The sequence below is a fragment of the Monodelphis domestica genome, chromosome 4 (assembly GCF_027887165.1).
Source record: "Monodelphis domestica isolate mMonDom1 chromosome 4, mMonDom1.pri, whole genome shotgun sequence".
NCBI classification, from domain to species: Eukaryota; Metazoa; Chordata; class Mammalia; order Didelphimorphia; family Didelphidae; genus Monodelphis; species Monodelphis domestica.
In genome coordinates this window covers 83,521,734-83,534,640 of record NC_077230.1, presented here as the reverse complement: position 1 = coordinate 83,534,640, position 12,907 = coordinate 83,521,734, and the positions used below count along the sequence as shown (strand labels likewise).

Below are 12,907 nucleotides of genomic sequence, written 5' to 3'. Positions count from 1 at the left end.
CCTGTCTCCACAGGCCTATCTTGGTCTGGACCAGAAACAATCCACACCAGTGGTTCTTTACACTCACTTTATCTTTCTCAGAGCCAACATGGCTGGTCTTAAGCCCAGAAGAGGCATCTTACAGTGTACAGTCCTGCTCTTAATGGGGAGTGTACAGTCCTCTCTCTGGGGAGAAATCAGGAGCAATGCCCCCCGCAGCCGCCCGGCCACTTGTCATTGCGACATGGTGGCTCCCTGGTTTGGCAGTTTCTTATCCCCTTCCACCCTTCACGACCCATAACACAGGCAAGGCCTCCTGCCCTCCATACGGATGGAAATTCCCCTCTCCCTTGGCGGAAGCCACTTTCCTTGGCAGAATCAAACACCAGGGCCCCGTAAGGCACCTACTTTCCATGGCTGGATTGGTACCAGGAGGACAATGCATCCCATCCCCCTGCCTTTACCCAATGCGCCCTCCCTTACGGTGTGCGATGGGGCCTGTATGTTGCTGCACCAACAGTGGACCCCGATGACCTCCACTCTGCCGAATTGCTCTCCTGGGACACTGGCTACCAGATCTCTTTGGCAGAGTGATTATGTTGTCCCCTCAGGAGCCCACGACCCAAGGCATGATTGGTATATAGAAATTAGGCCAATTGCAGTTCATCAATACCCCAAACCACTGACACCCATTAAAATATAGCACAACAGAAATGATGAGTGCTATTAAATTTGTATCGGAGGGCTTCAAGTTTTACTTTAACCAGAAAACAAAATGTTAGAGCTAGATTGAAAAACTGCCCCAAACACCTTCATTTTCATAATACGGAAACTGAGGTCCACAAAGCACAAGTGACTAATCCAAAGCCATACGGTTAACCAGCAGTCCAGGGACCTCTGGCTCCTGAACCCCAGGCTGGTGGTGTTCTTTTCACCGAGCCACACTGCCTGCTGGCCTCCCAGCACACAGCTGGTCTATAGCATGGCTGACCGAGAACAAAAAAGACTGGACGGTTAACAGACCTTCTCCTCGTGCAAGTTCCGCTGCCGCTGCAAGGCCAGCGTCACTTGCTTCTCCAGTTTTTTCACCAGTCTGTCATCTTCTTGAAGCGAATGGCTGGTGCGCAATTCCTGGATCAATTCCAACCGCTTTTCTTTTCCCTCAAACATCTTAATCAAAGCAAACAGCACAGAAGTGAGTCAGGGATTCTGAGGACAGTCACAGCTTTGTTCTAAGCACCGAGATTTGCCTTAAAACACTTGGGACTACTAAGCAAGGGTAACCCTCACCCCCACCCCAACCTGGTTCATGTGAAGGAAACAACGTGTTTTCCCAAGAAACAGCTGGGGTCACTGTTCTGCCAACATGCGCCTGCCCTTCTTTGGGCTAAAGCAACGAGGAGCCATCGGCCCCCAAAAGAGCCTGCTGACAGATTGTCTAGAGCTCTCCTCAAAGACTGGGAGACCGAAGGCTAGGATGTGTCCTTAAGAAGATGGACTGGTGGGGGGCAGCTAGCTGGCTCAGTGCATTGAGAGCCAGGCCTGGAGATGAGAGGCCCTGGATTCATTTCTTAGCCACGTGACCCTGGTCAAGTCACTTAACCCCATTACCTAGTCCTTACTGATCTTTTGTATTGATTCTAAGATGGAAGATAAGGGTTTGTTTGTTTGAAATCTTGGAATAATATAAGAACCCATGGAAAATTATATTCTTGGGGCAACTGGACAGCTCAGTAGATAAGAGAGCCAAGCCTGAAGATGGGAGGTCTTGGGTTCAAATGTGACCTTACATACTTCCTAGGTGTGTGACCTCAGGCAAGTGATTTAACCTTCCTTGCCCAACTCTTTCCTCCCTTCTGCCTTGAAACCAATAAAGAGTATTGATTCTAAAATGGAAGGTTATGGTTTTAAAAAAAAGAATATTCTCTCCTTCAGTGCCTCTAATGTTGTAAACATGGCCTGCCAAGAGAGCTCTATTAAGGGACTGATTGTCTTTGGGGAAAATATAGATGAGTGTACTCTCTTGGTTTTCAAAGTATATTATCCAATTTAACAAACTTAATTTATTACTGATTTTTCAAAGTCTATCTATAGAAAGAGGAGAATGAGCTCAGAAGGATCCTGGAAGTAAAGATGATCCAGGAGGTAGAGACTGTGTGCAGCCCACAGATTTCCCCGAAATGCTGCTCCTGTGCCAGGGCTGCAGTGGACAGATAAGTGGGGCTGCAGGCTGTGTGCACAAGCTTGTCTGCCAGAGAATTTAAGAGATTCAAAGAGTGGGAACAGGGCTTATGATTAAGCTGATCCAGACATCATGGGGAGTGGGTGGGTAATGACAACGAGTGGCAGAGAAGTTCAGCCAAGGCTAGGAGAAATGGCATAACTGCACAGTGGCTGGTGTGACAGCCTGGAAATCTCCATTTGTTTCTTTATGGTGGATTGTGATGAGGGGATGGGAGTGGGGGAGGTTTTTCCAGGTGCTTGGGTTCATGATGCTCCAGAACCCACACATGGCATGTCCTCCATTGGGAGGAGGGAGTGATAACAAAAATACAATCAGAGCATGCCAAAAGTTATCTGTCTGAATTATTCAAACTAAGCAGATTCCTAATTTCTTATCCCTAAATGAAGAGAATCCAGTAGAGGGCCCTGGACATAAAAACAAGGTTGGTTTTTTGTTCCAAAGCCCCTTTTGCTTTTGGGGAGACTGGGCTGCCTGAGGCAGCAGCTTCTCTTCCTCTCCAAAACCTTTTCTTTCTTTTCTCCCCTTTGAAAAGAGGTGCCTCATTTTTCTGAATCACCTCATCTTCATTTATTTCTAAAGCTGCCACCACCGATCTATGATACACTTTTCCCTGTCTACAATCAAAAGGATGGTTTCCTCAGGGAAATATTAGTAATACAGGATGACAGGTGTCCCACTCACCTGGCTCCCTGACCTTTCTCATTACCATGTGGGCCCCTAAAGAACCTGTGACAAAATAATTTTCCAGACATTTTTGGAACACGGTTATCTAAGTGCCTTGATAGTTCTTCATCTTTTGTTTTCTCTTTTGGAATACAGGTATCTCTTGTTTTGTGAAAAAACAAAGAGCAAAATTCTGAATTGGAAATTTATTAAATTAGGAAATAAACTCATTTTATGGTTGTGCTATATGTAAATTGATGGAAACTCCCAAGTGAAGGAAATTCTTTCATTCAGCATTTCCAAAAAGAGAAGGGGGTATCCTGCTGCCACTGTAACAATAGCCTTCTGTCCCTTTCTGCTGTGATGCCCAGCTGGAGCAATGAGAATAAAAACAGTACCAGAAGAACCAGCTTCCTATCAGAAGAACTGGCAGGTGATTCAAACTCAGGAAAACAGAGGTTTCTTACTTTAAAAAGAAATTAGTGGGAAGCAGAGTTCAAGATAAAGATTTCACTGAAATCAAACTCCACTGTAAAGGACATTTGGAGGAAAGGAGAGTGAAGGAGCCTCAGTACCATGTTCTGGATGACCCGGCCACGAAGCAACTTTTGCAAGTAGACGATCGCCATTTCAATGTCCTCTTCTTCCTGAAAAGAATGAACAAGCAGACAGAAGAGTGCAGAGATTAAAATGCACGTCACTAGCTTGCCACAGGGTCTCCTGGGATACAGACACAAACTAGACTGTGGAATGAATGTACAGCCCTGAGATTGAGGACCTACTGAAAGAGCAAGGGAGGAGCTCAGGAAGAGCTTCCCTCCTCCAATAACATCTGGATGGTGGGCTCGGTGGGCTCCTCACTGACAATTAGTGGACAGAGGCCATAGCTCGTCTTCCCTGCAGCCATGTGAAAATTTACTTCTCTACTCTGCTCCCTCTACCTCAGTCACATTATCCTCAATGATTATTAGTTCCAGGGGCAGTTCTGGACAGGATCTTCAGTGGTAGAGCTGGTAATGGTGAGAAGGAAGGGAGGATAGACCCCTACAGCTGCTCTTCCTTCCAGAGCACCCTCCAGACCCCAATGCTCCTGATGCCCTGGTCCCTACTTGGTAGCACAGACAATCTGGTGGCATCATCTCCAGTCAGAGGGTCATCCTGCTTCTCACCTCTGAGCTCTGAGCCTTGCTGTGAATTCTGAAGACCACAGGAACCAGTGTCCAAGGTCTGGAGCAGGGAAAATCCCCACTCCCTCTTTCTGGCAGGTTTCTTTCTAGCTGTGTACATAATTCTACCACTCGACAAGAGGGCAAAGATTCATATCTGGAAACCAGACACACAGATCTAAAGATGTCTTCCCAGAAAAACAGTGCTACCCAGGGTAATTAGATTGTATTAGTATGAGGAGAAGAGGCAAGGTATACAGTGGATAACGCTGGTCTTGGAGCCAGGAAGATGGGGTCCTTCCTCGGACACAAGAGGGTTTGGGGACCATGAGCACTTAACCTCTTTAGGGATCTAGGCCAGTGGTGTGTTCAAGAGAAACAGAGGCCCTACATAAAAGATCCCAGCAGGTGGCATACTGACTTAGCATATTACATGTTAACATTTTCCATGTTCTACTATATTTTCATTTCTTTTGTTAAATGTTTCCCCATTATATTTTCATGGGTTAAGTGTCTGGCCTCTCTGCTCTAGATGACTCTGCAGCTATATAGATTGCAGGGAAGGAGTCGACCCGCAAGGGTAGAGTTTCCTTACCTGGGAGCTCCCTACACCCATGAAACCAGAGGCGCAACTCCTAGCCAATTAGTTTAAGTACTTCAAGCACAGACTGGATCTGATAACCAACCCACCATGGTTTTCCACAGGAAAAGATCTTCAGAATTTCAAACAGACTCATTCAGAAGCTTTGCCCCACCACCCATTTGTAAACTGGGAATGACCATTCAACCTTTCCCTCTCTATGCTGTTGATCTATACTGATTTCCAGAGGAAAGATGGCAACAAGGTTGAAGGATGATTTGCAATGACATTTTATCAAGTATGGAAAAGTCCTTTCAATAAAGCAGAAATCAGAAATAAACATGATTTTCATATAATCCCAGATAAAATGCAAGATGACAAATAAGCATAACACACCAGCTGGTATTTTTGGTCAGAAGTGAAATACGTATATCCTAAAAGCATATGCTGTTAATTTTTTTAATTTACCTTGCACAAAAGTAGTCATATTTTAAAATTAGTGTTAAATAAACATACCAGTTATTTTATATTTAATTTTCTCACTTTCTAATTAACTAAAATCTAATGTCTGAAAGAAATTCAGGAATTCTTGCACTTGAATCAGGGAAAGTCAATACCCTGGCCACCCCAAGGCAAGTGAAATTGCATTGTAGTTTTACACCAATCTCACAACAGGTACCAGTGTTCAGCCTTCTATTTCTTCTCAGACTCTTCCAGGCGTTCACCCTTCCCCAGTGTATCCTCTTTTTAGCTTCAATTTCTCCTTGCCTATTGGCTCTTTCTCTGCTACCTGCAAACAAGCCCTGGGCTCCCTCATCCTTTTAACAAACAACAATGAACCCTTCCAGCCATTCATTTGACAGTCATGCCCTCAAATTTTTGTTTGATATTTCTCCTCACTTTCAAGGCCTACCTCTTCCACTAATGGTTTCCAATCTTACTACAAAAACTGCTCTCCTTAAGATGACCCAAAATCACTTAATTGCCTAATAAAATAGCCTTTCCTCAACCTCTACAGTTTTTTATGCCATTCACCACACTTCTCAATGTTCTGTTTTCTTTGTTTCTGTGACTCCAGTCCCTTCTAGTCTTACTCTTATCTACCTGTTCCTCAGTCCCTTTTTCGAGATCATCCTTCCCATCCCCTAACTGTGAACATCCTCTAAAGCCTTTAAATTGGGTCCTCTTCTCTTCATCTTTTATCTCCTCTCTCCTGGTCACCTCTTCAGTTTCTATGGGTTCCATCATCACTTCTATGAAGATGGCTACCAACCAGCCTCTTGAGCTTCAGACCCCCATCACCAACTGCTTGCTAGAGAAAGCTCCAATGGATATCCTTCAGGCATCTCAAACTCAACATGTCCAAATATATCTCTCAAAACTACCATAAACTATTTCTTCCTTTAGCCTTTTCTATTTTTGTTGCTGGAATCCCTACCCCTTTTTAGTCCCTTAAGCTCATACCTTTAAATCATCTTCAACTCTTCCTCTTTTCCAATCAGCTGCCAAATCTTGTGAATGTTACTTCAACAAAATCCCTCACATGGATCCCCTTTCTCTGTATTTACACAGACACCACCTGAGTTCAGCTCACACTATCTCTCTTTTAGACTAATTAGAAGAACCTCTTAAGCTTAGATTTTTCTCCACTCATTCCATCCTATGCCATATTACTGATGAAATAGTCTTCCTAAAATATGTTACCGTATCATTCTCCCTGCTCAAAAATCTTCAGTGTTTCTCAGTTACCTCAGGGACAAAATACAATGCCTCAGACTGACATATAAAGAAATCCTTTCACAATCTGGTTCAAGGTTTACTTGTCCAGGTTTATTCTGAATTAGGTTCTAGAGCCTCGTACACAGGAAGCATTAAGTAAATGCTTATTTAAGTGAACAGAACTCTAAGTAAATCCTTTCTTATAGCTAATACTCCAGTTTACTAGTTTCTTTTGGCTTATAGTTTCTTCTCTCCTCATTGGAAATGGTCTGCAACTTTGTTGTTCAGTCTTTACCAAGGTTTTCTTGGCAGAACCACTGAAGTGGTTTATTTCCTTCTCTGACTCATTTTACAGATGAAGAAACTGAGGCAATCAGAGTTAAGTGACTTGTTCAGAGTCACAGAGCTACTAAGTGTCTAAGGCCGGTTTTGAATTCAAGTCCTTCTGATTCTAGGCCTAGAACACTACCCATGGTGCCACCTAACTGCTCATAATCTACTACTAAAAATCCAATTTTTCACTGGTGGATTTTTCATTTATTCATTCTTGAAAGTTTGGATATTTTAACTTTTAACAAGAATGAAAGTATTAATTAAATTAGGGCTGTAGTTCAGGAGCAATGTAACCTGGGTGTTTTTTTTTTTAATCTAAAATAACTGTTAATGAATTTTTAATTAAGAATGAGCATTTCTTTCTTTTTTTTTTAAATAAAAACCCTTACCTTCCATCTTGGAATCAAAAACTGTGTATTGGCTCCAAGGCAGAAGAGTGGTAAGGGCTAGGCAGTGGGGGTCAAGGGACTTTCTCACTGTCACACAGCTACGAAAAGTCTGAGGTCAGATTTGAACCGAGGACCTCCTATCTCTGGGCCTGGCTCTCAATCCACTGAGTCACCCAGTTGCCCACAGGAATGAGCATTTCTGACTTACAGAAGAACACATTTCCAAGGTTGGTGTTGGAAGTCGAGCTACTGGTACTGGTCTTCTCTGAAGAAAGAAGAGTTTTTTCTTTGGTTCAGGAACTTTCCTCTTCTTTTCCAATAGTGCCTGAAATAAAGCATGTAATGTTATTATTTATCTTAGTCATTCTCTAATATAACTAGATCAAAACAGCATAGTCATTCCTTAATTGGAAGAAATATGACCACTCCAAGCTAGTTATAAAAAATCCTGCAAATTAATTCCAAAATGAACTACTATAAAAATTGTTGAAGTCTGGGCAGCTATGTGGCTCAATGGAGAGAGCCAGGTCTAAAGATGGGAAGGCCTAGGTTCAATCTGGCCTCAGATACTTCCTAGCTGTATGACACTTAACCCTCATTGCTTAACACTTACCACTTTTCTGCATTGGAACCAATATTTAGTATTGATTTTAAGATGGAAGGTAAGGATTTTTTTTTAATTGTTGGAGTCTATTTTAAAATTCATTCTGTCTTTTTCTTTTGTTAAAGAATTTTGACAATTTTAATTTAGCATTAAAATTATTATATTTCTTCCCACCACTTCTTTTGGGATTATTTTTAAATTTACTGGAAGTCAATACAAGCTTCTTTATTCTTATTTTTTCTTGCTATTATCCCAAAATTAAGAAAACTAAGGAAAACAGAATTTGCCAGCTTTCTCTAAGTTGGACTTCCCATTTCTTTTAAATAGATAATTATCTTTAGGATTACCCTATATTATGGAACCATATATCTATAACTGGAAGGAACCTCAGAGGTCATCTAGACCAACCCTGCTTTTTAGAAATGAGGAAACTGAGTTTGAGACATTAAGTAACTTGCCCAATTTCACATGAGTATGAATAAACGTCAAAGATGGGATCTGATCCCATGCTCTCTGACTCTACAGCTCCTTGCACTGTACCATGCGGATTGTTTCACTGCTTCATATTTCCCTTTGTCTATCTGGATTAACTTCTACAATATTTAGTTAGTTTAGCCAGTTTAACAGTCTGAAGTGTCTCACGTTTTGTTAGCGACTGGTTTATATGGATCTGCTAAGGAAATATGGATTGTTTTAAATACTTTTCTTTTTATCTTGTAGGATTGATTGTTGTTCAAAGATTTCATTGAATCATACATGTCTCTTTAAAGCTTACATATTGCTCAATCTTCTATCTCTTGCTTTTTCATAGGAAGCTTTTTCTCAGTTTTGCGGAGTAGATAATTTTGGGTTCATGGCCCATGCTAATTTGTGTATGTGTCATAGTCCAATTTCTCTTTTTATCTCCTTGTCATCCTTGAGAATTCTATTGTAATTTCAACTAGAATACTTTAGTGTGATATTTTCTGTCTGTACTCTTGAAGATTTACAGAACTGTTACCATATTACAATATTGCAATTTAATTATCCTCAGTTTAGGAGAATTAAATCTTGGTTTTTTTTCCTTGTCAAAGGTCCTGCCAATTTTTTCTGTGTGACCATATTAACACTGGTTTGGGATAATTCTGGAAAGTTTTCTTGAATGATTTCCTATAATAGAGTTTTTTTCTCTGCTAAATTTTTGGGTTGTTAATAATTGAGTTCCCTATATCTTGACCTATCCTCCAGGATTGTCACTTGAGTCTATGAGTTTTCTAGATCTATTAGTCATTTAATAATAATCATGTTATTAAATAATAATATAATGATGAATAATAAATTTAATAATTAATAAAATAATATTTTCAAATCACTTTTTCCAGTTGGTCTCTGTCATTTATAATCATGTTTTCTACTATAAGCTTGATTTGATCTAGTCTTTGTTTTCATTGTGTGGTCCCTATGAATCCTTTTTTTTAATTTCCTCACAGTTTCAAAAATGTAATATTTGACAGAGAGCTGATCTTGGAGGCAGGTGTTTTAAAAAAATAAAGAAGAAGGAAAGGGAATGTACCCCGAGAAGGGAGGTATATGGAGAGATATATGGAGAGAAAGGGAAAGAGATATGGATATAAGACCCCCCTTGGGCATACATTGGCTATATAATTAAGTAACTAACTAACTCTCAGTGCTTCAGGGAACTCTCCAAGACTAAATTACAGGGTTTTTTTCATCTAGAAGTCCTCTATACCAATGAAAACATAGGTCCATTCTCTAGCTACTGTTGCCAGTGTGATCTTCTGTTTTCAACCAGCTCTTCTTTTACCAGTTCTTGGGAAATTCTTGCCCAGTGTTAATTCTTTCATAATACCTTTACACATATATCCATTTGAGGATGTCTCATGGAGTATCTCCTGGTGTATCCTTTTCTCTTTGTATTACTTCTATTATTCTTCTGTTTCAGTTAGCTCTGTAGTGTTTTGTTGTTGTTTTTAAACCTTTACCTTCCACCTTGGAATCAATACTATGTATTAGTTCCAAGACAGAAGAGGAAATAAGGACTAGGCAATGGGGGTTAAATGACTTGCCCAGGATCACACAGCTGAGAAGTGTCTGAGTCCAGATTTGAACCCAGGACCTCCCGTCTCTAGGCCTGGCTCTCAATCCACTGAGCTACCCAGCTGCCCCCATGGTGGTATCTTTTAAAATATTATAAGTGGGGCAGCTAGGTAGCACAGTGGAGAGAATGCCAGGCTTGGAGATGGGAGACCCTCCATTCAAATCGAGCCTCAGACACTCCCTAGCTGTGTTATCCTAGGCAAGTCACTTAACCCCAATTGCTTAACCCTTACTGTTTTTCTGCCTTCGTGTTGATTCTAAGACAGAAGGTAAGGATTTTTAAAACAAATAAAATAAAATAAAATGTTCTCCACCAATCACTATTTTAGGTGAACTTTATTTTCTAGCATGGGTATGTGTTTTTTAATTTTTTTCATTTGGTGTCACAATTATTGATTTTTGAAGGATCAATAAGATTGCTGGCACACTTTGAACTTCTGGCATTGTAGTCTTCACTAGAAAACCATTGCCGTGGCTTTTCTGATTCCCAAAGCTTTGCTTGTAATATAGATTGATTTTCTCTCACTTGTTTAATTTCTTGTTCCTATTTTAACTATATATACTTTCATGTATGTTTTCATGAATTGCTACAGCCAAAGGAAATTATTTGGCAATCAGTTCTACGCTGATGAGCCAAACTTGGCTGAACTGGTCCTCAGATAAGACACCGTCTGTTACTGGATAATTTTCCAGGTTGGTGACATTTCCTAAAGCTCAGGCTCCATTGACATCACCTTGGAAAACCCAAGTCAACACCATACCAAAGGGTGGCATCAGAACAGACTCTAACTTGGGAGAACAGATGTATAGACTAAAATTATTTAAATAATTAAGATATTATTTGATCAAGTTCAAAACATAAACAAGTTGATTTCATAGTATGTATAATATTTTCTCAAAGGAAAAAAGTGGGGAGAGACATCTGAAGATGAAAAAAGTCCCTCTACCTTTAGGGTGCATTTTGGACAAGGGAAAATGAGTACTATTAAAACTAATAAGTGCAATATTACCACTACATCCTCACTTCTAATGTTTCCAGGTATAGGGGAAATTGTGGCTTAATGCAAGTCTCTAGGATAACCACCCATACTTATCTTTCAGAAAGTAGTACAATTCCTGTGGATTCTTCCTAGTAGATTGTGTGTATATAGAGATGGGGGAGATAGAAAGGGATAAGGATAGGGACAAGACCTATGCTTTCAATCATATAAGAAACCTAGAACTAATTATGTTTTGTTTTTAAGGCAAATGAGGTTAAGTGACTTATCCAGGGTCACACATAGCTAGGAAATATCTGAAGTCAAATTTGAACCCAGGACCTCCTGACTCCAGGCTTGGCTTTCTATCCACTGTGCCAACTAACTGCCCCAGGGCCCAATAGTAATGGCTAACATTTTATCTGTCAATATAATATGCATAAATATTTTGGCTCCAAAATATGCCTTAATTGTAACAAAACATACTAGAGTCCTCTTTATGACACATTTAGCTAAACTACAGAAAAGATTATATTGCTGGGTCACAGTGCATTTCCACATATACTATGATGTAGCTAATTTGGCTTTTTTTTTTGTTTTGTATTTTGCAGCTTCCCTTACATAATACACTATCTCCCAACTCTGGGCCTTTGTCCCTCATGCCTAGAATGTACTCTTTTCTCACTTGTTTTTCAGGAATCATATTTTTTTTTATTTCTTTATATTCTCTATATAATTCTTTAAAATTCAGGTCAAGTTCTACCTTTCACATAAGTTTTTAAAGGATGAAGCCAGCTACTAGTATCTCCTTAAAATGACTCTGTATCCATTTTATACCTGCCTATATGTACACGTTGTGTCCTCTAGTTAGACTCTAAGGTTCCTGAGGGCAGGGGCTGCTTCCACTTTTGTGTTTTCATGACTAGTGACAACACAGTGCCAGGCAAATAACAGTCATCGAAAACACGCTTGTTGTTTTGACTGATTCCTTTTAGAAAGCAGCATAATCTCCAAAGACCTCACCTTGAACTCATTTATATGTAATTAAGGAAATAACTGCTCTCCACATCCTGGGTGTGTAGTCCAAAACTAGATACTGATATGGGATGGAAGTAGGATCTGAAAGAGGGCAGTAATACTATTCAAAAAATAGTAATTACAAAGAAAGTGCTACCGAGGACCCATAGGAGTTACAAAAATGGTGAAGAAATTCTCCTCTTCACCTGAGCCTAAACCAGGTGGAAAGGAGTAGATTCCTCAGGAATCATGTATATTGTCAAGCAAAAAGGAAAACAAGGAATGATTAAAACTCAGAGCAAATATGTGGGTAGCAGAGCTTCACTATATTACACCTAATTAAACATTTTAAAATGTACTTTAACAAAAGGACAGAGAGTTTGGCACCCTTTTCCAACTCCATTGTCCCATACCTTCTCCCTTCTGCCCCCAACCATGATTTTTTTTAATCTTTCAGAAAGTAGTGTAACTTCTGTTGGCTTTCCTGACTGGGGAAAACCTCCCAAAAGGCGGTGATGCTACTTTGTGAAGGACAATAAGTATGGCTAATGCCAAGATGGTAAGAGAGATCTGAATCTTCACCCAGAGAGCAATAGTCTCCCCTATAAAACCCGTAGCCCTACTTCCCAGAGAAATGAGGATCCTGATTCCCCTATTTACTGTGACTGCCTGGGTAACCTTGAGGAACAGACTTCATTTCTCTAGGTCTCATCTGCCACTTTGGTAAGATAAGGGGTGGACTAGATGACGTGTGAAGTGGCTTTCTACCTCTAAATCCTCAATCTAAGGATCCTTCAGAAATTACACTTTGCAAGTGTAGTAAGGAGATTTTGCAAAGCTGAATGCAAGAAATGTTGCAGGGCCAACATTCTACTCAGAACTCCTAAGTTGCTGGAGAGAGAGTTGGTGGACTCTGGAAGAAGATGGAGAAGGTGTGGAGGTGTCTCTCTCTGCCAGGGAATTGGACCATCTTCAAGGGAGGGGTTGAGTGAGTGATCACCCCACACTGGTGTGGACAGTGTGTGTGTGTGTTAATCCTCATTCCCCCTTGAGTCCTGTCAAGGACTCTTCATCCTGAGGCTGTTTGACCCAAAGGAGGGCTCTGGTGTTGTGAGAATCTTGGGCCCTCTGGACTTTA

The 12,907-nt window shown here is 40.6% G+C and overlaps 1 protein-coding gene across 5 annotated transcripts in view; it reads right to left on the bottom strand.

The window, feature by feature from the left end:
* The window catches only part of CFAP91 (cilia and flagella associated protein 91), a 75,104-nt gene that overhangs the window by 16,392 nt on the left and 45,805 nt on the right, over positions 1-12,907 (bottom strand). For all 5 annotated transcript variants that reach the window (XM_056793501.1, XM_056793499.1, XM_056793500.1 and 2 more), the window contains 3 exons: positions 7,283-7,399; positions 3,463-3,534; positions 1,003-1,149 (listed from right to left, as the gene is read on the bottom strand). In XM_056793501.1, coding sequence (XP_056649479.1) covers positions 1,003-1,149; positions 3,463-3,534; positions 7,283-7,399 — 336 coding nt within the window. The remainder of the gene's footprint in view (positions 1-1,002; positions 1,150-3,462; positions 3,535-7,282; positions 7,400-12,907) is intronic.